This window comes from Protomyctophum parallelum (assembly GCF_964188405.1).
Source record: "Protomyctophum parallelum genome assembly, chromosome: 20".
NCBI classification, from domain to species: Eukaryota; Metazoa; Chordata; class Actinopteri; order Myctophiformes; family Myctophidae; genus Protomyctophum; species Protomyctophum parallelum.
The window spans coordinates 34,115,038-34,142,254 of record NC_139718.1 but is presented as its reverse complement, the minus strand read 5'-3'; the positions used below and the strand labels follow the sequence as shown (position 1 = coordinate 34,142,254).

At 42.6% G+C, this 27,217-nt stretch overlaps 1 protein-coding gene across 1 annotated transcript in view; it reads right to left on the bottom strand.

Annotated features, from left to right (window-relative positions):
- Positions 1 to 17,506: 17,506 nt before the first annotated feature.
- The window catches only part of LOC310877364 (leucine-rich repeat and fibronectin type-III domain-containing protein 2), a gene marked incomplete at its 3' end in the record, with an annotated part of 161,845 nt that continues 152,134 nt past the window's right edge, over positions 17,507 to 27,217 (bottom strand). The window contains exons 4-5 of the mRNA XM_083791189.1: positions 25,550 to 26,960; positions 17,507 to 18,491 (exon numbers count right to left, since the gene is read on the bottom strand). Coding sequence (XP_083647315.1) covers positions 17,507 to 18,491; positions 25,550 to 26,940 — 2,376 coding nt within the window. The 5' untranslated portion in view covers positions 26,941 to 26,960. The remainder of the gene's footprint in view (positions 18,492 to 25,549; positions 26,961 to 27,217) is intronic.

Below are 27,217 nucleotides of genomic sequence, written 5' to 3'. Positions count from 1 at the left end.
CCGCAAACTATATATGACACACTGTATTTGCCTGATTGCAATTACCGGTATTTATTAGGGGGAAAAGCAATAAGAAAAAAGAGTTGAGCTCAAACTCGGCTCATATAAATGCAAGGTGGGTTTTCCGGGTTGTTTATTATTTGAGATAATTGCAATTTAATTGTTTAATTGTTTCCAGCTGATGAAAAAAGGCTGTTGGCGTATAGAATACACTGTGCATAACTGCATATACATTATACAGTACGTTGATTGATTTTATTCTCTTATTATTATTAGCCTATACTCTTTTCTTTATTGGCATGCTATGCTGCTACAATGTGTTGTTATGGAGGGTGCAAACCCCTCTTTTTCAATGGAAGAAGTACGTTCTCTCTGCCTCATGCAAATTCTCCCGGTGAAATTAAGAGATATTGCCGTGAAAATAACTTCTGATTGATGACTAATTGATGCAGTCAAAACTGATCTCCTGAAGTGATCACCATGAAGAGGTTCTCCAGTTGTTTGAGTGACAGCACAAGCTTATATAGAAACACTGCACGCACGCACGCACGCACGCACACACACACGCACACACGCACACACACACACACACAGTAAACAGTGTCACACACGAACATACACAGCAATCGCACCCCAAAAAAATCTCAATTCATTGCATTAGGTGAATGACAACACCCATTCCTCAAACACTTGTATACAGTATACCCATTGCCTCTTGTGTTAAAAAATGAATTGGCGCAAACCTCCCTTATCCTTAAAGCTTATTGTGACAGCTATGAGATGTGACGGTGCTCTTTAAAGGACCACTTCACCACTTTTCAACTACTCTTCCTATAATTGTTCCTAACTAATGTTCATGATAAAATACCACAATTTTTTCCTACTTCACTACATCTCAGAGGAAATATAGTTTTTTTTACTCCACTGCAATTATTTGAAAACTTTAAAATAGCCGATCTGCAAGCTCACAATGCCTCGCGAGACGTGCTACTTTCAAAGGACTTTCATACATTTTCAAACTTTTACTTTTGTTAAACTTTGATTAGCAGACTTTTAGTTGTAACAGAGTTACAGAGTTTCTGCATTTCAGTATTGATACTTTTACTTAAGTAACAAATGTACTTCTTCCACCACTGTGCACTGTATGTGTTTGTGTACACACTGTATGTTTGTGCATGTGTGCTTGCGTGCCGTGTGGCGCGCGTTTGTGTGCACACGAGTCTGTGTGGTTTGAAGCAGCCTCATGGAATCCTGATGTAATTTCCAGTGGTGGAAAGTAACTAAGTACATTTACTTAAGTAAGATATTTACATAGTAAATATCTTTTGGTACTCAAAGTACATTTTGATGCCAATACTTATGTACTTTTACTCAAGTAAGCCTACATTTTGAATTCCAGACTTTTTCTTTTAACGGAGTAGTTCTACATTGCAGCATTCATACTGTTTTACTTAAAGATGGAGTGCTACATTTTTTGTATTTTTCCAGTTTTTCATGTGTCTATTGTATTTATTTGTTAACTTTGTATTTAGGGTTTCTTCCTGGAGGCTGAACACTTGACAGTCAAACGGGCCAATGAAATAAACATTAATATAGTGACACCACACTAACAGCCCCTCCCCTAACCCCTCCCTCTTTATCATACAACTACAGCTGTGGGTGCGGCTTCAGTTCAGGTGGATCACCACCCATCACCACCCACCAGGCATACTTAATGAACTGGTGGGCGTGCAAAAATTATACCTCCTTATATAACAATGAGACCTGATGATCATGTTTTAGGGTGGGGAAAAAATCACGGCACTCCATCTTTAAGTAAAACAATTGAGTACTATTTCCACCACTGGTACTTTCCTGCCATTGTGCTGCGCGGGTACATCTGAAACCCTCACCACTGCACATACCATTGGGCTGCGGGTATACATATGAAACCCCCACAGAGGTCTCAATCTAAGCGGCATGCGCGGGGGGGTTTGTTTGTGTTTGCTCGCGACCCCCATGATGTGGAGCCGTTGTCTCTCATCCAGGTGAGAAGTGGTCTGCCTCCTGCCGTCTGCGTTCGCCCGCACGTCGTTTGTATTCCGACAGCGATGCAGAGAAACCAGAAGCCACATTCTGCGACTCCCCCGTCTATATGGCGCCGCCGGTGAAGGAGGCTTTAACACCGAGGGATGGAACTAGGAGTGACAGAATTTCCCCACTGACTCTTTATAGAGTGTTCCTGAAAAAAAGCAAAGTCAATAAGAGTCGGGATGCGGAGGCACGGATATTGATTATCTGTCTGAGACTATATGAGCTTAGAGGGGGGAGGGTGTGTGTGTGTGTGTGTGTTGGGGGGGACGGGAATGTGAGGAATTGGAGGGATAAGAAGATATGGTGGAAGAGAGACATCCAGAAGAGTGAAAGGATGTCTTGATGATGAACGTTTTGATGGTTGTGCAATTCCTCGATTTGTATTGCGTCTGTGTTCAGGTTTGGTCAATTTGCACATTCATAAGGAGATGCCATGTGTGCTTGCACTCTCTGCGGTCTTCACAACGTTTGGTTGTAGGCTACTTTGTACCTTTGATGCTCAATGTTTTATTAGGATTTCAAAATTATATGATTGTATGAATTATACGATCCACTCTATGCATTCCTTTTCGTAGCCTGGTTAACCACTCCCCCATGTCCATTAATTTGTGTGAAAGATTTTGGACAGTGCTAATGCATGGTTGGCTGCGGGAGTACAGCGTTGACAGGACAACCCGCCAATCAGCGTAACAAAAAAAAAGTGACGTAATCTTCAGCCTCCAACCAGCAAATGACTCGATCTTTTTTCTTTATTTCTTTATTGCTTTTATGGCTTGGCCCTGTCATATAACTGCTTGCAGCTATATTTAAAATATATATATATATTTAATACTTTTTCCTGCAATTGCATGCCCAAAATCGGGACGCCATATTGAAAGCGGTTAATTAGGTCCCATAAGTTTTCTGTGGAGTGGACGTCTGTTGTCATTAACAGAAAAATGCCTACTGATCACAAGCCAGCCTTGACTCGTTTAGTTCAAGGTGTAATCCCAATACTGGAGGCTAAATGATTGAATTTGAAGGGGGTCAGAGTGAATGGCTTATGAGGTCAGAGTCTGACATTTTCACTGGAGAGAGGACTGCCATCAGAGATCAGAGTCGGAGACAATTTTCGGCCAGGTATCAACATGCAAGCATCTAATGTGACACAAATCCAGCGGGGGCCCTGATGAAAAAGAAGAAGAAGAAAAAAAACACCACCTACCTTCTCATCTCTGGAGATGTGGCGGTGAAACAGGCAGCAGCTAGGAGGCCATGAGGTGTGAAATAAGAGTCGCTAAGACGAGATCAAAGAGTCCAGCCTCTTGCGAAAATTGGTGGAAGGGGGAGAGGGGTTCATCCTTTCTCACACACGCGCGCATGCACGCACGCACTCACGCACGCGAGCGTGCTTCATCCCAAGGCACTCAATCGCGACCTGCCTCACCCGAGTTCACACATGTCTCGGTGTGACTTAAGTGTCATGCCTGACCCTGACGGCTGCTGTAGTCAACCCACTCTGCCACTGGGGTGGAAAGGCAATACGCCGCATCATTCAGATAGAGATGTAAGGACGGTGGCTTTGTACTCAAGGACGTGTGTGTGTATGTGTGTGTGTGTGTGTGTGTGGTGTGTGTGTGTGTGTGTGTGTGCGCGTGCGCGCGATCCGCATGTATTTATTTCTCCCAGGTGTTAAACTATAGTCTTGGAGTCATTTCTTTGGGGACAGGCCTGGCACCTGCCTATGGTGTGGACTAGCAAATAATGCAATATAAGCCATACCAGTGGCAAAAGTAGAATTGAAGTTTCAACGCAACACAATCTGGTGTTTTAATTTATAGAATTACACTTATCTATATTCTTTAACAAAGACATCTATGCCTTTTGGATGGCGCCAACACCAGCAGTCGAATTGATTCCATCTCAGCGTCCTCTTTACTTTGCAGCTGTAAGCTTTTTCCTCATACTGTATGGTGGTCTGGAACACTTCCATCCTGCATGCCTGTCCTTGAGACTCCTGCGTGACTTGACCTTTTGGTGTCAAGTTAAGTAATACACTTGGGATTTTCACTATATGGAAAAGGCAATATTTTCCCCACAGTGCCATTAGTAGCCAAGGCATACAGGCAGGGGAATATGGCCTGCGGTTCAATTTATTCTTATTTCATAAAGAGGAGCCATGGGAGATCTTTGAGGATGAAAAAGCACTCAAGCTGCAGGATCTGAGGGTTCTGGCACTGGAGGGGAGACATCACAAATTGAAAAACGCAGAAAAGCACAGGACTGTTTCCCGGAGCTTTTGTTGTCTCCTAAACGGTGCATTGGCTCTCTCCGTGAACATTTCATTTCTAATTTGATGGGTTAGGTTCTCATTGTGCACTGCAAGAATACACACTGTGAATGGTTAAGAGATATAGGCCTATAGTCAGGGCTCGACAGTGCGACTAGGTAGTCGCATATGCTACTAAAAATAGCAACGTGCGAGTTGTAGAATTCAATTTGTAGCACTGGTGAGACTACAGAATCTGACCGTTCAATCGTGATAAATACAATTAAGGCTCTGATCCCGCAATACACATTCTATTAGTTTCAGTTCTATACCTACATTTATATTTGTAGTACGGCGGTGTCGTTCGCCAAAAAGAGCAGATCTACAAGCTAACAACGTGTCGAGGCTCGATGCATTTTAGCTTGAAGATCTGTTCCCCTTGCTTCCACCGCACCGCCCTCGGCCCTCCCCCTTTTAGCACTCTGTGCTCATGTGCTGTGTCTGTTGTTCCCTCGCAGGCAGCACAGAGCGTCAGAGACTCAGAGTGAACGCAGCATGATAGCGTCCCCGACACGTTGAATACTAAACTTATTTGTAAAGTTCGAACGCCAACTTTTAACCAAACGTGGGAGAAACACTGTGCACGGCTGCACGTGCACGCACAAATAAAGAGTGCACGTGTGCACGCACATAATCCTTAGCGTCGCTTACAAAAGCATGTGTTGCACAGCATGAATGATAATAGTAATCACCGACCTGGCTGGATAAATATCAGTGGTCCATCCATTGTTACCTGCTTAACGAGCAACGGTAGGCAGCTGAGTAAGTTACCAGCTTAGTAAATTAATAGTCTACTGTAGCTGTGTGTCAGATGTTCTGTCTGAAGCAGTCAAAGCCAAGGAGAACGTTACAATTTAATTCACAATCGAGCATCTTGCCCTGCATCGAATATCACATGATAGAACAGCATGATAAAACGGATAGGCTGTCTATCCATCCATGCATCCATGAGCAACATAGATAGATAGCTATATAGATAATAATTTAATTTAATTAATCTATCTATCTGCATAAAAAAACAAATAGTGTATCAGCATAAAAACAAATTGGTTATATAGATTATATAAAAATAAACATAAAAATGATATCCTGATGAATATCAATATTTTGATAATTGCTGAAAATATATTGTGATATAATATTTTGCCATATTGCCCGTCCCTACCTCATATCACTTTATTAAAGAGAAATCACACCTGGGTGAAGTGAGGGACACTCTTATCATCATACATCATCATGAATCATCTCGTACATCAGAATACCTAGCTGTGATTGGTTTAATAGCTGATTTGCTCGTTTGCATATGATGTACATTTTCCTTTCAATGTCAATCGCATTTAATGTTTTGATGTTTAATTTACGTCATATTTAGTGGAATTTTGACCAAATTTCTCCGTTCATTGCCAATGGCAAATATTGAGACGTGTGGGGACAAGATTTAGTGGACATTTGACCTGAATTCCCCTTTCATTGTCAATGGCATCATGAGATGTGTGGGGACTAAAGCTATCTATACCGGTATACATAGGAGGGGCTAGCGCCCCTCAAAAACACATTATTTGATAGCTTTTCATCATGCTCCTAAAATAATGTGTGTGCTACTAGATTTTTCAACTTAGTCGCACACGTGCTACTTGGAAAAAGGCTAAGCGTCAAGCCCTGCCTATAGTATAGTCCAAAAACAATTTCCAGATTTATTTAGATCTGAGCCTCAAATATCACTGTACTGTACATCTGAAAACTATATGAACCCTTTGCCTATGTTAATGTCCTGGGGAATAGGAATGGTTTCATCATAGTGTTTACTGCACTAGTGTTGTAGTTATTCTTTTTAGTATTTCCAACTGTCAGTAGTGTTACTTTTACTTACTTACATACTTAACATCTCAGAGGCAAATACTATTCGTTTACTCCACTACAATTTTTTGAAAACTTACTTAGGCCTACTATAGTTACTTTGTAGATTTTTACTATTATTATTACAAAACATACATAAGCCCATATACATTTCGTCCATTTGAAAATAGCAGATCTACAGACGTTGCATTGCAATTTTCGACTGCATTATACATTTGAAAACTTGTGAAATGTACTTTCTACTTCTAGGAACATTTTGAGACATTGTCGAGACGATGCAATGTCTCCATGGTATGCCTTTTCAGAGATATCGTATGGGTGAATGCACATTCTATGATTTGCTACTATACCTTCATTTATGACTGTTTTTATTTTGGTCTAAATGGTCTCTTACTCCTTTTTCTTTTAGTTTGTGTTTGCTTGTACAGTATAGGTGAGGTGGTTGGACTGTTAAATAACCATAACAACCAACCAGCATGTTAAAAGTTGTTCAACATCTGGACACATAATTGCTGACATTGATGTCTTCAAAAAGTCATAATACCGTACTGTACAGTATGCTGTTGTTATACCACTCTGGTCCACCACTATTCCCATGAGATGGTAAGATCGGAAAACTCCAGTAGCTCAGCAATTATCTCACTTTAAAGGCTATAGTCCCTTGATCAGAGCAAAGCGAAGGCACTGTATAGAAGAAGTTGCCCCCGAGTTCTGTCGCTATTTTCTTGACAAAGAAATAACATCCTATTATAGAGAAATATGCATAAATAGAATCAGAGTCGGCTTTACTGTCACGTCACAGGCTTTACAGGTGTAAAACAGTGGGTGAAATATGTCTTTGTGCAAGTCTCTGTTGAGAATGTGCACTGGAAAAAAGTATTTGAGTAAATCCTTTTTAGTCGAGGTATTTTCTCCCCACAGCTCCCAACATTCATAAACACATGCCGCACCTTTATGTTAATCGAACACATGGCATTCTATAGGAGAGCTCTTGTCAATCTAAAAGAGAGGCGGGACACAGCAGGGGGTGCCTGGCTGGGACACTCTTACGTCTGCCCGCCATACAGTCCTTTCAACATCCACCATTACGGCTCAGTAGGAGAGTAGCGTCTGCGAGCCTCTGGGGAAAAGCTTGGAATAAAGATGTGATGGACAGTACACGCTGTGTGTATATCATGTGCATGCAGTCTAATGTAGGCCATTAGCCATGTCAATCAATAATTCAACTTCAAACTTCTTCAGAACAGAATCCCTTAATAGGGTTCAAACTCTTGTTTAGGACGTGACAGCCGAGGAGACGAGAGAGTTTGCATTCCTTAGGAAGTTGCAAGGCAGGCACACACACACACACACACACACACACACACACTTTTTTTTTTCGTGTAATTTTTATCAGACGATTTTGCAACCCAATTATCTAATGTAATCCTGGGAGTTACACTTCCTCTGCCAACCTGGGGGGGCAGCGGACTGACCTCATGCTGCCAAACCTTTGATGGAGTGGACAAGCATACTGTATATTCTGTAAACACCATCCATGAATTATTGCAACCTTTGTCAGTTAAGCGGTTAAGGAAAATAAATGGACACAATGTATCACATGTTTATTTTCCCGAACTGTTTATTAGACATGGGTCGCAATAATTCAAAGATGGCGTGCTCAGAATGACAAATGCAAAATGTGGTCCTAGCTACCATGTCTCTGTCCCTTGTGTGGTTTCACATTACACAGAAGATGACTGGCATGAAGGAAAAATAGATCATTCAAGCTATAAGTAAGATAGTTACAGCGAGCTTACATTACTTTTTTATCCACTTAAGCCCTATTGTTTTGTACTGCTTACCGAATTATAAGCTTATTAAGAGCTTTTAGACTGCCTGTTTTCACACACAAAAACCAAACACATTTTGTTTTCACAATTTTCACATGGCCAAATAGGGACGCAGGTTGAAAATGGTTATAGTGGCGCTGTGTGCTGTCAGATATAATACAACGATTTAACTGTTTTCAGCACTGCACACCCAGTGCAGTCGCATCCCCGCTATATGTGCCGTGTGTCTCTTTTCCTCCTCGTTATCCTGCAAGGTTGTCGGTAAACACCACAGGCATCTGAAACACCCCGCGTCCTCGGTGCATTATGGCCCCAGCAGGACTAGCGATGACAGAAGTATCTTCTTCCAGGGTGCAGAAAGTACAGGCGAGCTTTGCTGCTCCATGCCCGGCACTGAATCCCAAGTTGCAACAATCTCTTGTCTGCGGCCTCTGGCTTCCACTGTAACGCTCTCCTCCAGAGCCCTGTGTTTCTCTCTGGGGAAAGGTGTCAGATCTGAGTATCTCTGGTTTTAAGCAGTGGGTGGTCAGAGCCTTGGAATGTGGTCTATGGTGTAAAGGAGTAGTATTTATTTTAAGAAATGGACTGTTAGATTGTGTCTTTTGTGGATTTTGTGTGGAAAACAGTTTGGTTTTTGTGCACCAGCTATTGTTCAGATCCTGTTTAAGCCTACCTATATTCTTCACAGCTACAACCTGAGGGTGAAATTTGTAGTGCTGGAGAATTCGACTTGTGAACTCGTTATCATGGCAAATTACCGGCTGCAACAAAATGCTATACTTTGAATTATGTGCCACGTTAATATTTGATTCTCGTTTTCTTTTATTGTCTAGCTGTCTCTACCCCAAGGGTATGCTCATTATGGCAAGTATCATGCCTCCTCAAATATTTACTCTACACTGCATGCTACAGAGAGAAATTTAAGGTATTTCACTGGACCACTTTAAAACTACTGTGCATGGTAAATCTACCTACTGCTCAATAGGCCTAATGTCTCACATTGGATAGTAATTTTTTTACCCACGCCCATGCCTTATTATGATTGCTGTGGGACAGAAACCTCTTAACTTTTTGTGGGTTTTTTTTGTAAATTAATTCCTTAATTGATCATACTACGGGGGGCATAGGTTAATCCGACGTACCAATAGTCAGACATACGTGGCCGCGGCGCGTAAGACTCACCCGTGGCTTCCGCGTGCTGTTAGGGTTAGGTGTAGTAGGGTAGGGTTAGTAACGGTTAGTATTGTTGGCAAGTACAAATATTTAGGTCGACCGTTGAGCCGATTCTACTCTATGGCTCCGAGACATGGACACTTTCAAAGAAACTAGAGAAACGGTTGGATGGCACTTACACCCGCCTTCTAATGAGAGCGCAAAATCTGTCTTGAAAGAGCCACCCATCGACTAATCTAACATACGGCAACCTTCCCAGTGTTTCTTCACTAGTCCGATCCAGAAGAGCGCAGTTTACCGGCCACTGCTACAGAGCTGACAATTAGGTTATATCTTCCCTTCTTCTCTGGAGTCCTGCCTCAAAGCAGACCAGAGGTAGGGACACATGCATCAGTAAGTATAGGAACTGGGGATGGCAATGAAGGACCGTATGAGAGCAATGCCCAAGTCAAATATCAAAGCCACTGACATTATGCTCCGTGTGTGTGTGTGCGTGAGGGGCTATACCGGTATGCTGTTTATTTTAAGATAGGATGACGTTAGACTTCTAATTGGAAGCAATTTGTGATTTTGTGTAAATATTTTGTTGCTTTTATGCACAAGCTGTATCTTTTAGATTCCCTGCACTACGTTTATTCTTCACAGCTACAACCTGAGGGAGACATTTTTAGTGCTGGATAATTCGACTTGTGAACCCAGTGTCTTGCAAAATTACCTGCAACACAATGTTATACTTTGAATACTCTGTGATGTTGTGTGATATCTGTTAATATTTGATCCCCTTTTTATATTGTCTGTCTGTACCCTAAGGATATGCTCATTACTGCAAGTATCATGACTCCTCAAATATTTACGCTGTCTGCACTGCTACGAAGAAAAATTGGCTTTTCAGTTGAGACAGTCCTCTGAGTTGGGGAAGTTCAAAGATAGCTGTGACTAAACACTCTCTCTCTCTCTCTCTCTCTCTCTCTCTCTCTCTCTCTCTCTCTCTCTCTCGTGTTGCTTGTGTGTGGTAATTCGAATCGTATTCTGTATAGTAATTGGCAGACAAACAAAGGGGATGAATCTTTTTTTCATGAGCTATCCTGTTTTGGATAGCTCAGGGGGTGGAAGCCTAAAGCCTAAAGTTTAGTATAATGACATGAGGTAATGGTGCAAACAAACTATACGAAAAGATTAATGCACAACGTTGACCATATAGAACTGTTCAAATGTGTCTGAAGACTATCTTATGTCTGTATGTCTATGGTGTGTTGGTGTGGCAAAGACATAGAGCCTTATGAGATTATATTACAGCTCATGGTGCTACATACAAGAATGAAATGGATCATTGGTTCTTATTTGTATTGGAATAGCTGTTTGTCTGATGAATATACAATATATCTTTAGGATATATATACCCTCCTTACCCGTTCTGAATATATGAACAGCAAATGATGTTCAGTGTGGGTAATGCGATGTAATAGATCACATTACTGATAGGGAGGGAATTGTTTACAGATGATCTTGGGAAGTTGGGTTGGGCACAAAAGTAGGTTAATAGAGATGGATGGACGGACGGACGAACAGACGGTTAGATAGTTGGATAGATAGATAGATAATGCTGCTGGGTGTCCAACCGATGACCCTAACGGCTACTGGTGAACCGAGCAAATAAAAACAAAAGCCTATGGGGCATCCGCACAATTCTAACTTCTTCCCCGTCATGAGCCTACACTCCTGAGCAAGTGTGTGTGTGGTGTCGGCAGGCAGCCACCGGGCTTGCACCAAACTTTGGTCATTGCATCTGTGTGTAATATGTATTTTATCATTTTATTTTACCGACGGCACCTTCCGAAGTTCCGACGGCCTATTCTGTCGAGTGGTGGATTATATTATTGATATGTTATGATCCAACATATATAAAAGTACACAGTAATGTAACTGTTGCTACCCCCCATCCGGGGGGACTTAAACCCTGTTGTATTTGCTTGCTAACGGTAGCCGGTTAATAAAATGTCTCCATTTGGCCCCACCAACAGATATTCATTCCGTTTTGATCGTGCTGTTCATTGTATCACGCTGGGTGCGTGCAGGGCAGAAGAGATCTGTAACCTCTCGTCGTCAGTGGCCAGGATTTAGCCTGCATGTAGCCTATTTGTATATGGCTTGGTGGAGGAGGGGGTGGACAGTGTGGTCTCGAAACAGTGTTCACATTAACGCGCGTAATGTTAACGTTGGCTGCTAATTCCCCCGTCCAACGTTGTGGCTGCTAATTCCCCCGTCTTGGGCGGAATGGTTGTCGAAAAACCCTGTTTGTATTTGTTTTTGCTCTGTCAGTGCAGGCATTCAGGTGCCTGACTGCCACACACCCCCCGCGTTGGCCGCGATGTTTCACCAAAGATTCACCCGCGGTAAGTTCTGTCTACGGACACCTTCGAACATTACGAAGGTGTCAAATAACTGTAGTATGCGCCCGAGATGTTTTCCCTGTGTGGGTCTGATGCCTGCATGCCAGGGGGCTGTGTAATAAAGGGGAGGTGCGTTTGAGAATGCAAGGGGAATGTTGCCCGCAAAACGGTGTCCCATACATTAATCTCTGTCCCTCCCAACATGCATTTCACTGGTGACACGTGATTTGAGTTGTTTTTGAAGACAATGAATTTAATTAAGATGATTGTTAAAATGTTTGGTGTTTGGCACATTGAGGCTGGAGGACGCTATAGGTTAATTGAGGCTGTCCGTGTGTCGTGGCGTTTTGAGAAGGTGCCCTAAGCGAGCAGCAGTCTTGTTCTGTGCTAAGGAAGTGAAGTGTGATGACAGAGTGACTGACTGACAGACAGCGTTCTGAGAATTTAGTGTATATGTATGTATATGTATACTGTATGTATATGTATAAATCAGGTAAACGGCTTTTGTCACCATTAGTTTAAATAGATTGTATCTAGATTCATATAGTGTTAGTGGTATATATTATAGTGGTGAGTGCCATGCCATGGTATTGAGTAAAATACCAATTATCCAAGTTTCAGTGTTGGAGTAGTGCTGGACACTATGCGCTAACGTAGTAAGACAATAATTTCTGGTGTGAAATAGAATAGTATAGAGGGGGGAAAAGGCATGGTAAACAATACAGTGTACAACATGTACATGATGGAATGAGTGTCTGAAAATCCCAGAATAAATTTGAAACGTGTCTGTGGCCCCATGTTCCAGACCAGCGAAGGAAAACCAAATGACTGCTCACCTGGCAGATAGGCTTGCATGGGAAAATATCATTCCAGTTAATACAATTTCTGGGCAGAGCCTATTTCCTGGACCATTTGCGGCCTGAAAGTGGGCCATAAAATATTCATAACGCTTGTTGTTGGGAAAGAAAAATCCCTCTTCTCAATTACAGAGGCAATTTTTATGCATGGGATTTGAAACCAACTTTGCCATACCTTGTATGGCTGTGGCTACGATGATCAAGTTTGGATTTGATCCCATTCATCATCCAAGCGAACCAGGTGACACAGGGTGTATACAGTTGCAATAGAAAACAAACGGCAAAGAAAAATGGTTCAAGGTTATGTACACACCGCCTATTTACTGGGTGCCATTATGTGCTTGACGGGGTTAACTGAGTATGCTATTGAAGTGCATAAAGACTCTTTTATACTCGTAGAGTAAGACTTGAATGCCTGTCGACAGTGTTGAATGACACAAATTAAAACAAATGTCACATTGAGTCACGTTGACGTTTCAGTGCAGATGTGAGTATAAAACAGACTTAATGCTATGCATAAGATGTCTGCTATGACATGCCTTATGTATCATTCATGAGGATGTTTCTTATAGTTAACTGTTAAAGAATATCAATTGTTCATAACATTCATTTGAAAGTCTACATACAGATTCTCATTCAGTTGACTTTTAAAATGTTGACATTGTGAATATTATTATATATTTAAACTATTGGTCACACAAATATGCATGCATGCACGCACGCACGCACGCACGCACGCACGCACGCACGCACGCACGTATGCACGCACGCACACACACACACACACACACACACACACACACACACACACACACACACACACACACACACACACACACACACACACACAGATTGTTTTGTATTCTTTGCCATAACAATGGGACATATAGTTAATATATGCATGCATATACAAGCAGTATATATACGATAAACGATATTATAGTATTCCATTTCTGGGCAGAGCATGACACACGGTACTCGTTCATGCTTTCGGCCTGGCGCGTTCATGAAGGCTCCGTTTAATTGAATGCAATTCTATGACGTAGATAGGCCCAAAATGGGCGGAGCCCACAACTTTTCCAACCCGGAAGAAGGGGTGAAAATCCATACAAGTGGATGGGATGGGACGGGAATTCCGGTGCCGTCTCTATTTATAACTCTATGGTTGTGCTACACGCCTCATGCTACAGGGAATAAGCTCTTTTCTATTCTATTTCTATTCCCTGAACCAGGAGTTTAACTATATTAACCCGCAAAAGCCGCACAGAGAAGATGTGAAAATGACCCCAGAAGTGTTTTCCCTTTTAAAGGACCACTTTGAAAATATCTCCTGTGGAAATTGCTATACAGTTCATGAAATGACTGTACTCTAGAATGTAGTATGTGTGTAAAAGATGTATTTCTTCCTTAGAAAGGAAAGGCCACGAGGATCACAGTTTGAAGAGGTACACAACAAAATCCAGAGCGCAAATGTAACACTGGTCATGTATACTGCTGGACTGGGTCCATTTTATACAGTAAATGTTAAATTAGCTCTCTGGATTTAGCAGTGTAGCAAATCTTTGCTGTCGGGCAGAAACCTTATATCTCCATACCGGTATTTCAACTTTTATTCATGAAATAATGCCCTGCTACTTCATCATTCTACAGTATCACAAAGGTACAGCAAAAAATAATTGCTGTATCTACAAGCTTGTCACGAAGCGACGCAGTGTGAGCTTGTACGTAGATCTTCAATTCTTGATATTTCCTCAATAGAATGTGTATAAGGATGTTGGCCTGTTTGGCCCACCCTCAGCCCTCCACTTCCTGTGGTGTGCCTGTGTTTTCATTCCCACTATCAACAATGTCTACACGTTTGGCCCTGCTGACAGATTTGGTAGCGCAGCACAGAATCTGTTCTTGAGAGATTAGCGTTTTATAAATATTGAACCAATGAGTATTAACACGAGCTTGTGACTACCGTAAATCATAAGATACATGGTATCCTTTAGAATAGAGGCTCCCCCTTCTTTTTCCTTATGACAGTAACATTTTTGGACATGCAAGGTTTCCACCTGTCAGCAATGGAATATAACTTGAATATCCATCTGCAGTGATGACAGCCAGCGTGATATAACAGCCTCTCTGCATTCGAAAGCTGTTTGACAACCAGGGGCCGTGTTCCCCCCGGGGCTAGAGCAGGTGCACACAGTCAGCTTATCAAGCGAACGAACACTTGGCCCTTTCCGCAGATTATATTTACTTCATGCTGCCGTAAGCACCTTCCCTGACAGATTATATGAATTAAGGTCTCATTATGGGCTCTGGCCAGGAGCTGCCTGTACTGGTGATTTGTAATAAGGACAGTGCTGGGGTGAGTCGGCAGTGACTGCCCTGATTATGGCATCCGGACCCTGGGAGAGAAAAGCCCTGCTCTCATTGAGTTGTAGCACCGCCTTGATTGTAGCTTCTGTTGCTGTTGACACTTGACAGAGATGTGACTTGTCTAGTTGAGAAAGGATGAGCTTAATGTGTGCCAGTGTAACCTTTCTGAAAAGGTTTGGATATTTATTGTCAACATTTATGAATGTAACTACAATCCAAGGCACATTATTTATTTCTCTATTTTTTTCCTTTTTTCTTTTTTTTACAATGCTACTGACAGAATTACCACAATTATTGTGAGAATGACCCTGTTCACAATGTGAGCAATATGTGTAACGTTCCAGAAAGTCAAACACAAAAGACCCAATTTGGTTCGTAGGAATTATCAACATTTTATATCATTTTGTAGCAAAATGTTTTCACACAGAAACATTTGTTTTTCTTATTTTTTTTCTCTGTTCCTACAACCTCAGGTGAGAATCATGACTACACAGTAAAAATCCTCCTCTGTGACATCGTAACTCTCCGAAGGTGTACAAAATGTAACCCAAATCCGCTTACATTTTGTACACTCAGAGTTACGTGAACACTCAGGGTTGTATACAGTGCATGTCAAAGTCAAGTACACACTTATATTTATGCTCTTAGATCTCAAAATGAAAGGGGACTTGACATGAACATGCAGTGGAAACAGCATGTTCCGTACAGAGAGTCCACTGTCATACAGAAGTGAAGGTATTGACAGATTATAGGCTCTCCCGAGTCATGCCAAGCGGAGCCTCCTGTCATTGTGCCGGCTAAGAACCACCAATGTTTGGTACAACACAGTAAAGCACCTTTTCACTGTTTGCTGAACAAAACGATAAAAAAAAATAAGTACGACTGCACAGTTTCCCCTTTTACATTCTCACCCGGTTATTGTACAAAATGCCAATATACAGAATGGTACACCTAGAGAAGGAACCAGTAAAAAAAAAAAAAAGAAACCCAGCAGAGATGGACAGGAAATTGAGGAAGGCATCAAAATGTAATGTGTGTAATAAATGGTGACAGCTCAGTAGGTTAAAGGCAATAATCTGAATACAGAAAAAAACACCATCTCAAATTTCTATATTCAAATGATTGCCTTGTGATTATACTGCACTGCCATTTAGAATGAAACTGAATGAAATATGAACTGTATAGCTCCAGCAAATCAACCCAGTCAATATGCAAACCTGTGGTGTGCTATGCAATCATATAAAATCTGTTCTTTCTAACTCACAATTTGACCTTAAGTGACACATTGTCCTTCTTCCTCTCAACTTCTTCCTAAGCAGCATAATGACCTGTCGGAGTTTAAGGAATGTCACCATTTAAGGTGGATGCATCTGTAACTGGTATCTTCTGCATGTTACCTGGCCAATGTCAATTATACCACGTATATGAATTGATGCTGTCACTATGGAAGGGCTAAAGCAAACAAATATGCAGAATAACTCCTGCCCTGTCAGTGGAACACTGCACTAGGACGATACCATATCCCGAGACAAGCATTCTGCTCACATCGCTGGCCTTTGCCGCTGACAGAGACACTTGTCAGTTAACTTGTCACACATTGTTCAGACAGGAATTTTGTCACGTCACGATTCCGACCCTGAGCTGGAAACAAATGGGATTTACTTTGTGAAAGGTATTAAATGACTGTTTTACGTGGAAAAGAGAAAAGTTAGGGATGTTCCCTTTTGCTCCGGTGTGTCTGTGAAGCCGGTTTTGCAGTGATTTAATTCTCTCCAGTATCTGTATACAACCTCATATACATGACCTGAGGTAGACTGGCCTGTGGGTCAGCATTAGCAATACTTATATAGTTTAGTTAATTTAGTTCATTCCTATGTAATTGCAATTTGAGAGGAATTTTAACGTCTTAATTGGGAGGTGTCTGTGTGTGTGTGTGTGTGTGTGTGTGTGTGTGTGGGGGGGGGGGGGGGGGGTGGGGGTGGGAGGGGGGCTGGGTTGGGTTGGGTTGGTGGAGAAGATATAGAGAATATTTGGTGTTTGTACTTATAGCCACCATTTACAAACATCCTCAATAGAGCCTTTCCTTCCAGGCGACACAACACCCCAAATAATAAATAGTAAAAATAATACGAAAACCAGATGAAACTTTTATCAAAATAAAAAATGACTTTCATTTCACAATTTCCTCTCATTCTCCTGCTACCATTGCAGTAGTCCTGTTTCATGCTGGGAGTCCAAGAGCATTGTGATATGCATACGCTTTCCCACAGTCAGGGCATATCCTCTTGGCATTAAAACTCTTTTGACAAACACAGCGGTAAATCCACTTAGAACTTCTCTCATCTTTCTTTCCCCCAAAGTTAATCCCTGTGTTTTTTGTGCACGGACAATCACTGTGATGTTTTCCAAAAAAAAACAAATTTTTCCATTTGCAGTTGGATGGATAACATGGCCAACCGTGCACCGGCACCAACATACCATCGATCTCAGTGTATTTTCCACTTATTTACTTGGACAGAAAGACGATAGTATTCACATGGATGAACTTCATGCAGTACAGCATGGCAGATGCCCCCCCCCCCTCGGAGGTCTCTCGAGTTCCTGAAATATATAGTTTGGCCCGACACCACACGGCTCGACTGTAAGTGCTCAAACTGTACTCTCCATCACCCACTCGGTGCTCTCAAAAGTAGCTTTCCCATCCTCATCGTACTGCAGCAGCATGCCATTTACAGACAGGCTCCGCTTAGTCCAGATGTTGCTAATCCTGCGCGGGTAGCTGCTGAGGCATTGCGTGGCCCCTGCGTGGCCCATGTCGAAGGAGTGGCTCCTCTTGGGCCTATTGCCCTCCTGGGGCAGCCCTAGGAGCCGGCCCAGCATGGTGGTGGATTCGGCGCGTCCCAGCAGGGGCTCTTTGTCCGAGGGGGGCGCCGTCGCCACCGCCACCATGGCGCCTGACATGGCGGAGGTGCCGGGCGCCCCCGGGTGGTCCCGTGCGGCGCTCCGCAGCTCCAGCGAGGTGAAGGCCCCCAGTAGGTGGTCCAGGTTGGCCCTCGCTTTGGTGCCCGGTCCGTGCCTTCTGAACTTGCTGCCGGGGAGCGTGCTGCACTCGCTCGCTTGCATGTTGTAGCGCTCGACGTCCCCTCTGTGGGCGTGGCTGTCCAGAGAGTTCGAGGAGGAAGAGGAGGAGAGGCTGCTCTGGAGGGAGCCGCACTTGAACTCCACCATCTCCTCGCACATGACCACCACGGTGGGTTTGACCTGCGGTGGCACACCGTTGAGACGATTCACTCCGCCGTTGGTCTGCGAGTATGTGTTGCTGACGTCGGGCAGCTTGCCGGTCTGAACGACACTGGTCACCTTGTATCGCACCATGAGGATGATGATGAACACGAGCAGCGTGGCCACAATAACGCCTCCAATCACCAGGATCATGGTGCCTCCCAGAAAGCCACTGTGAAGGGACTGGCACTCGGGGTAGTCATCCCGAGTGACAAACTGGACGCAGCCGACGATGTTGGTGGCAGTGAGCGTGGTGGCAGTGTCTTCCCAGATGGCCAAGACACACAGGTCATACTGCATCCCTGGGACCAGATTAGAGACCAAGAAGGCTTTGTTTGCCATGGGAATCATCCTACAGGAAGACAGAGAGAGCACACAAAAAAGCATGGGATTAACAACATGGCCCCCTTAGCTATGGGAGTTCAAGATGAGGTTAGAACACTTTTGTGCATTACACCAGTAACTTGTTCTTGTGGACCAGGGCAGATCAGAAAATAAATGTTCAAATGAAGCATGCTAAGTAGCTATTTATATGCACAGAGTAATTTAGAAAGATTACTTCATTGGTTACAATATGAACAGTTTGATGTGCAAGAAGCACAGCAATGGTTCAACAGCCACTCCCGACTATGTTTTCGGTACTTGTGCAACTAATTCCATGATGTTGCTGCAATTTAGTTTTAGTGATGATTACAGTAAATTGATACAAACTCGTTCCCGTTAAATAGTCCCCCTCAAAATAGCTACAATGCCCTTTGACTGAAATCAAGAGGTTGTTTTTAATCCCCCAGCTGTGCAACCAGTCCAGTCAAATTCTGAGTAAGTAATTCTGTCTTTGTGCTACAGGCCACAGCATGTAGGCTCACTGAGCAAAGCCTCCTTTCAACAGGCCCATCCATCATAGCATATAGTTTGCACAGTCAGATTTGATTTGTAAATGTCAGAGCAGACACTGTAAACCACAGTGAGATTTAAATGTGTGACTCATTTTTGTTCCCTTTTTTCTGTTATTACATCCCAAAGGTTAAGACAGAGATTGGAAAGCTATGATGAGGTCATTCTTATTCAGCTTGACCTTGTGGCATGCCCGGAGGACAAGACCAACAGAGCTCGGTGCATGAATTAGTAATGAAACAGTAGTGTCTAAATAAGAGACACAACATTACTCACGGCACATGAATGTCTGTTTGTCTCTACTGGATACAGTAACTGCTGTGCAATGCTTGGATGCATGCTCTGCGATTATCCTCCACTCTCGACAAACCCACCCTACCCATGCGAATTTATGCATCATCAGTGAGAGTGTGTACAGGTGGAACCAAATGGACCATTGCCACTCAGATTTTTAATTAACTGTGTATGTAATTGGACAAGAAACACTGTCTCGGAGGAAGGAAAATCTTCCACTTGTTGAGGTTAATCTCCAGATTTTCCAGGAGTAGTTACTTTTGTGCAGCTAATTGTAGTGAATGAACACCAATCAAGCAATGTTTGGTAGTTTTTTTTGGGGCCACCACAATGCTTTTCCAATGGGAGTCACATGGTTTGATCAAACATTTGTGTTTGATTGCTGATTTCTCCCCCCTCATCAAACAAAAATGTTTGGTCAATCCATGTGACTCCCATTGAAAATGAATTGGAGCAGCAATCAAACAGCAATTAGACATCACACACGGACCGAACATTTGTTGTGTAGGTGTGTACGAAGCCTCAGTGATCACATGATCATTTAATGTGATTGACCAATTCATTCTTTAACCCATTTAGACTTGAGTTATAAACATTCACTTTGAAAGAATATATATTCAAAGATTTGTGCCACATTTTTACGATAAAAAAAAAAATAGCAGACCTACAAACTCGTAGCGCGCCACCAGATCTGCTATTTTTCAATAGCTAAATTATAACATAATGTTTAAAACACCAAAAGGGGTTCCATTTCCATTGTGACTGCAAATGCATGAAATGACAATCCACGACTCTGATATATCCATAGAGAAAACAACCCTTTCTATGAAAGAAAATAAATTACATGACAATTATGTTTTTTTATGGGCTGACTGTATATTTTAAGACATTCTCTAGATGTTCCCAACAAGGTAATTGACTCTCAAACCCTACAGAGGTAACTTGTCCTATTCTCTTCTCGTGAAGGGTAGACCACATGGCGGGGAAGAGATATAAGATCAGCACACAATACACATGCATCTTTCTAGCGCTTTATTGAGACTATAATCCCTCCCTCCCGCAAACAAACTTTTACCAATTCTTATTACGTTACTATGATACAAATAACATCATGCAACATCATGCTTCTGACAGGTGCATTGCATTGTGATTAGTAGTGGGAGTGAAATAAATCAGACCTGGCAATTTGTGATTACATAATTATGACAATCGCTGAAAGAAGTTCACTTAATTAGCCTATGCGTTTAATGCTTCTGTGAATGCCATCCCATCCATCAACGTGAGATATTTCACTAAATAATACATTTTCTTCCAGAACTTTCAAAGGGATTGGATGACAGGAACTGACCCGGAGATACAGCAATTCATTATTTGTTGAGTACACACAGTGTGACAAATTAGAATGCTGTGGAGATGAAAATTGCATTGAGCGTTAAGTGGCTGTATATACATGCATGCAATTTATGCTATTCTATGGCTATGCTCTTTCAAACTGTTAGTATTCTAGTGAGTGTAGCTGAAGACAGTGGGAGATGTAATCATGAGCACATGGGATGTAACAGGCAACCACAGAGACAGAGAAAATGACAGACTGGCAACACACTGATTTATGATTGAATAAAGTAATACAAAATAGGGATAATTACACACTGTAACAACGAGGTCAATTGTGTTTGTTTTTCCTAATGTCAGAGAGTTGACTTATTTGAAATCATATTTAAATTAGTTTTGAATTTCCCTCATCCTAAATTTCACCTATTATCATCTGGTCACCCTAGCAGAGACAGAGGTGAGAGCCATGCATGCAATGCAAGACAAGTTGGGAGTCGGTTTTCAACCCAGGTCTGAGAAGTGCATTTTATTAGGGGTCAAGCCCAAAGGGCGTAGCCCCCTTATTCTTTCTGTAAGAATTCCACCATTTTAGTATTTTTGTGCTATATCGTTCTTGACGAAATTTGGCAATATGGTAGAGGGCCATGAGATCCCTCAGGAACTGAAGCTCACTTCACTTCACTCATTTCATGATTTGCTCTATCCACTTTTTCGGACTATTCTTCGGGCTACGTCACTGAATTCCGTGGCCTTGGTAACCACTCCCCTTGAAATCGCATTTAAATTCATGCGAATGGAGTCTGGACTCTGGTTACGGGACTACAGCGTTGACAGACATGTTTATATACCGGTAGCTCATTGTGTATATTACGTATAGCTTTTATGAAGGGCATTAGCCTCTCCTATATGTCCAGCTTTGAATGTGTGTTTACACACATTGAAGACAAAAGTGTGTAAACACAAACATTGAAGACAAAAGTGAGGACGCAAATTGTGATTGGGTGGGAGATCTGGAATTGGTTGAGAATGAGATGATGTATGATGACGTATGATGATATGAGCACTTCTCCCATCACACAGGTGTGATTTTTTGAGCCTGAGCCTGTCTTATAGCTGCTTGCAGCTATATTTATTAGTATTATGTTTCAACTCTTTGATCAACACATTGATTATTAAATACTTCGCTGCACAATGTGTTGAGCAAAGATTGTTGTGTTTTGAGTTTTTTAAGATCGGTTAGTTTCAATATTCATTTATTTTGTACTTTTGGAAACCTTTCTACCATAATGCCATGCCGTAAATAGTGATTGATTTTTATTTTATTGTATTGTATTAAACTATCAATAATGTTTTATAATCAATTAAATCGATTCATTCAATGAACTGTTGCTAAGATCTTCCACATATACTGTTAGCTCTCTGCCAGGATGTAGCCATTGATACATACAAGACAGACAGTGTGCCGATACACACTAACAGCTTTGATCCTGCAGAGCACGGGACCCCACCTTAATCACACAGGCCCTCGGTATTTCACCAGGCAACCCATTGGCAGTGCATTCTATTATTCATCGCTAATTGCCTTTCCCACGACCAGAAGGATGCGGCGTAGCCTCACATGTACAGCGTAGCGGGGCTTATGCAATCATTCTCCTGCCATTCTCCTCTGATTGATTTTTAATCATGCATTTGCTCGAGGGAGACCAGCACTATGGGACCCTCTCTGGCTCCTTCACGTTCTTAAGTATGGCCTGGAAGAAAGAAATCGTACAGGAGCAATATTGTTTATGTATGAGCTATACTTGGCATCTTCGTGTGCTCTCTACGTTTTTTTCCACTCCAATTTAAAATCATCTCGTTTGTCTTTTGACATTCAATCCCCAGGGGGATTTAAGCCATTATTATACAGCAGAGCAGAACGGAACAGACTTCGCTGCTTTGGGTTGGGGTGCATACATTATCAACCTTACAGTCAGGATTTTATGGCCTAATATTAAATTGCATTAACAGTACAGATTGGTTAAATTACTACCGTTTTATTCACGATACAAGCTATAGATGTAGGTGGTCTCCCTGCTCTTCTGTTGAGAAATGTTTAGTTTATACTACTACTGGTTGACGAGAGGTATTGAAGCTCAAAATGTAATATCTTTCCTGCTCAAATGGGCTTTCTGTCTTTCTAGCTCAGCAGTAGAACCTTTGGTGCTGGTGTGGGAGACCTGGGTTCTTCTTATCCTGGGATTTGACAGATTGCAGCTTTAAGGTTGACAAATTATGTGATAGAAAATTTGAAATGATATGTGTATGTGTGATAGAAATGTGCTCTATGAATATATATTAAAAAATAAATTGTTTAGGGAGGACGCTATTAACCAAATGAGCTGCACTGGTAATGTCCTGTTCATGGATATGCATATCTAAACCTGATCCTTTAATGCATTCGTTACACTGGCAAACTCAACTAATGTTATTCAATTAACAATACAGGGTGAATGATAATGCAAATGAATGGGCCATGGCAAAATATGCTGTTGAATTGTGTGGTTGGACTGGCATTTCCGGAGCTCTACACAGGAATGCATTTATATTTTGAGTACTGAGGGCGTTTGGTCTACTTGAATTAAAATGAGATATTTTCTGAAAATGCCGTTGAGTCATCCAATGTTTACATGACTGTACATTGGCACACAAAAATCATATTCATCTATCTTCTCCAGCATATGAAAAACTACTTGCATGGAGAGTGTCGGCTTCAAAATCAAATGCACACCTTTATTACTGTATTCTCAGGGATGAGGAGTTCCACGACATAGGCAGTGTAATATCTCTTTCCAATAGAACACATGCACTATTCCAATCTCATATATCCAGCTAATCGCCGCCAGAATATCTTCCGCCTGGGTACCGTATCCTTCATTAAACAACCCACAAGCTGGAATATATGCAGGAGGTGTAAATCACATTAGGCAATGGCACCTTAGCCCTTTATAAGATAAGGTATAGCTAAAGGGTTCATTGGGATTCAAGTTTGAGTATTTGGGAAGGTTTATGGCTGACACATAACTTACGGTAACTGCATTCCAAAACAGGCCCTTCAGCCCCTGAACCAATTCCCACACAATTCAGATGCAGGAGATTCTGTCGTTATGGCTAGCAGTAAATCCTTAAGGTCAATCAATCATTGACTTAAACATGAATCTAGCCAATAAAGTTGACATTTTGGCATATGGAAAATGTAACTCCTTTACTAGCACTACAGCTTCAACAGGTAGAAATCTCTTTCGCAAGGAAGCCCTGCCCCCAAAAAGCATCCAACCAGGGATTAAAACATAAAATACGATAAAAACCACAAAGATGAGACATCAATACAAAGTCAAGTATAAAAGCGTCTGAAGTCAACTCTTACAGTATATATATAGATATACAGTACTGTTGGAAAGTTTATAAACAGTAAATGACGGAGGGTCTTGTATTGAGATTCAAGGTAGTATAGTATTATGAAGCCAATGTGGACACAATCAAAAGTGGAAACCGCAAACTTGTATAGTTTGCTAATTGGTTCCCCCTCGGTGGCAAAGTTCATTAACAAGCGTAGCATAATGACTTACTGCTTAATTATCTTAGTTGAATACCTCATGTGATACAGGAAATTGATTTCACAGAGCCCAAGATCTCAATCTCAAAGGTACAGGGGCTTGAACAGTAATTAAAAGGCCCATAATCCTATTCTTTGTCGGAATTCTAATGAGCGATTCAGATGAGTATTTCAAGTTGGCTTCATATTGGTTTAGAGTTTTTAAACCCAGATACTGAAGAATCCAAGGTTTATATCTCATTAGAACACTTTAGGGTGAAATTAACCTTCTATGACATAACTTTTTTATTTTTGGGCTGAGTTGCACCCCATTCTGTGTGAGCTTGAGGGGGTCCCTGATAATATATGCACATATAATACATCAATTCCTCCAGATAATGGTCATTACCGTAATTCAATATAGTAAGGTGCCCAGGGACCTACTATATATAGAGCATGCATAAAGAGAAGTGAGTGGCAAAGTGAGTTTAACGTTGTTTAATGCAATCAGATACAGTAGGACTTTTCTTTTTAGATGTATGGGCTGTCAAGGCCAGAAAGTCGTTTTTGTCACTTGGTAGGCGTTCCAGCATAAACTTATCCGGCCGGGTATACATCATGCATGTCTCGCGCATACCCTCTATTCAATGAGTCAGTCTGACTGAGAGGAAACTCAGTCGGCCTAAACCACCGCCGCCATGCACGTTTTAGAACCCCTCACAGACTAATCTTAGTTCCCAGAAGATGTATTTTACTCACAGACAGACAGCTACTGTCTCCACTTATCCTACCCATCTGTGAGCTCTCATCTCGGCCATGACATCCACCACAGGCTGTCTTCAACAACCTTTTTTAAAACCTTGTATTTTTGTATTTTACAAAAAATCTTAGAATCTCAAAGGGGAAATTCAGTTTCAGATTCACCCAGTTAATGGCTACTCGGATAGCACAGTGTTAGAAACTGACATTTATCTCACCTATTGGTGGAATTGTGCCCCATGAGCAACACCATGCCATAGAAGGTTAATACTGGATTCTGTGAAGACCACCGGTTCTAAATGTGGGATCCAGGGGTCTTGAGGGGGTTATAAATGATTGCATGGCTCCATTGCTCCATTTGTTTCCATTTGTACAGCCTCTGAGTTACAATCATTTTATACTGAGGATTTTACAGTGTATAGTGGGGTCCCAGATATGAAAAGCATGGGGGTCTGTGTCTGTGGCCAAATTTATATCAAACTGTGGGTCCTATAAAAAATAAAGAATAAAAAGATTGAGAATCACTAGTGGAGAGGAGACGTTATAGTTGCTCTTACCTGTAAATGAGCACTTCGTCCTCGGAACAGTTGTACTGAAGCTGGAACATTTTGACTTTGGGCGTGGACTTGCTGACGGTCCAGGTGACCACCGCAGAGACGGAGGTCACCTCGGACACAGACACCACCTTCTCGGGCAGCGGCTTGGGCTCCCCCTTGCTGATCTTGGTGGAGCTGGTGATGTCGGAGAGACCCGATTTAGGCTGTGCGGTGCGGTTGGTGGTGTTACTCGACTGAGGGTTAGTCAGGTGAGGGAGCTGAATAATTGACAGTTCTATCGACGCGGTGGATTCCCCCGCTGCATTGGCAGCTATGCACGTAAAGACGCCGTAATCCTTTGCCGTGGTGATCGTAATGTCCAGCGTTCCGTTCTCGTACACCGTTGCTCGCGACGAATTGCTGATCAAGCGGTCGTCGGGAGTGACCCAGTGTATGACCGGCATCGGATCGCCCACGGCCTTGCAGCGCAAGCTGGCCGTTTGGCCTTCCAGTACTAGCAACTTGTGAGTGTGCTGGGTTATCAGGGGCGGCTCGCACACAAACTCCTCCTCGCGCACAGACCAGAAGTAGCGGCCCTTCAGACTTCCCGGGGAGGCGCACGTCTCCATATCGTCCTCTCTGTCCAGCCGCCGGAGCCACAGCACTTCGCAGTTGCAGTGGAGCGGGTTCCCGCCGAAGCTCAGGGACAGCTGAGGGGCGTACGGCGTGGTCGACACCACACCGGTTTGGGAGCGGGCAAAGATAGGGTCCGGCGGGAGCTTCTGGAGCCTGTTTGACGTGAGGTCCAGGCGCGCCAGCTTGTCCAGGTCGGTAAAGGTCCCCTCGGTGATGAAGGAAATGAGGTTGTGATCCAAACTCATTTGGTGGAGGTTGACCATCTTCCGGATGGCCTCCCAAGGCACGCTGCGCAGGTTGTTGTACGACAGATCCAGGTCCTCCAGAGTCAGCAGCGGATCGTCGAAGGCCGCATTGTTGATCCGACTGAGCTGGTTGTTGTTGAGGATGAGGTGCTGCAGGTTGACCAGGCCCCGGAGGTCGTCGGCACCCAACTCCGTCAGACGGTTAGTGTCGAGGTGCAACGACCTCAGGGTCTCGAGGTCAATGAAGGAGAAAGGCTGGATGGCGCTGATGGTGTTCCGGGACAGGGTGAGATCCACCAGGCCCGTCATGTTGGCAAAGTCATTCGTGGAGACCTTGAGGATGAAGTTGCCCCCCAGGCGGAGCTCGACAGTTCGTCGGTCGATGTCCACAGGGACAAACAGCAGGCCTTTGGAGGGACACAGGGTGCCCAGGGACTCGGAAAGGTTCTGACAGACACAGTATTTGGGACATGCATGGACCATCGTAACTGCAGTTCCCAGAAACAGGAGACAGATGGCCACTTTGTCCATGGTAGTTCATACACAGGGACCTGGAAGAGGAACAGAGAGGAGAGATGAGACACTGTACCATTTTTTCGAAGAAAAAAAAAAGATTATATAACTTCCAGATTAACCACTTTCAACCTGGCATCTCTATTTTGGGCGTTTCATTACAGGCAAATAAACACACAACAATTTATCATTGTAAAGCTTGCATTATAGAATGGGTATTCTAATATCCTGGCAAATCAATGTTATATACGGTATGCCTCTTTTCTCACAACGAATGAGCACAATATTTGAACAG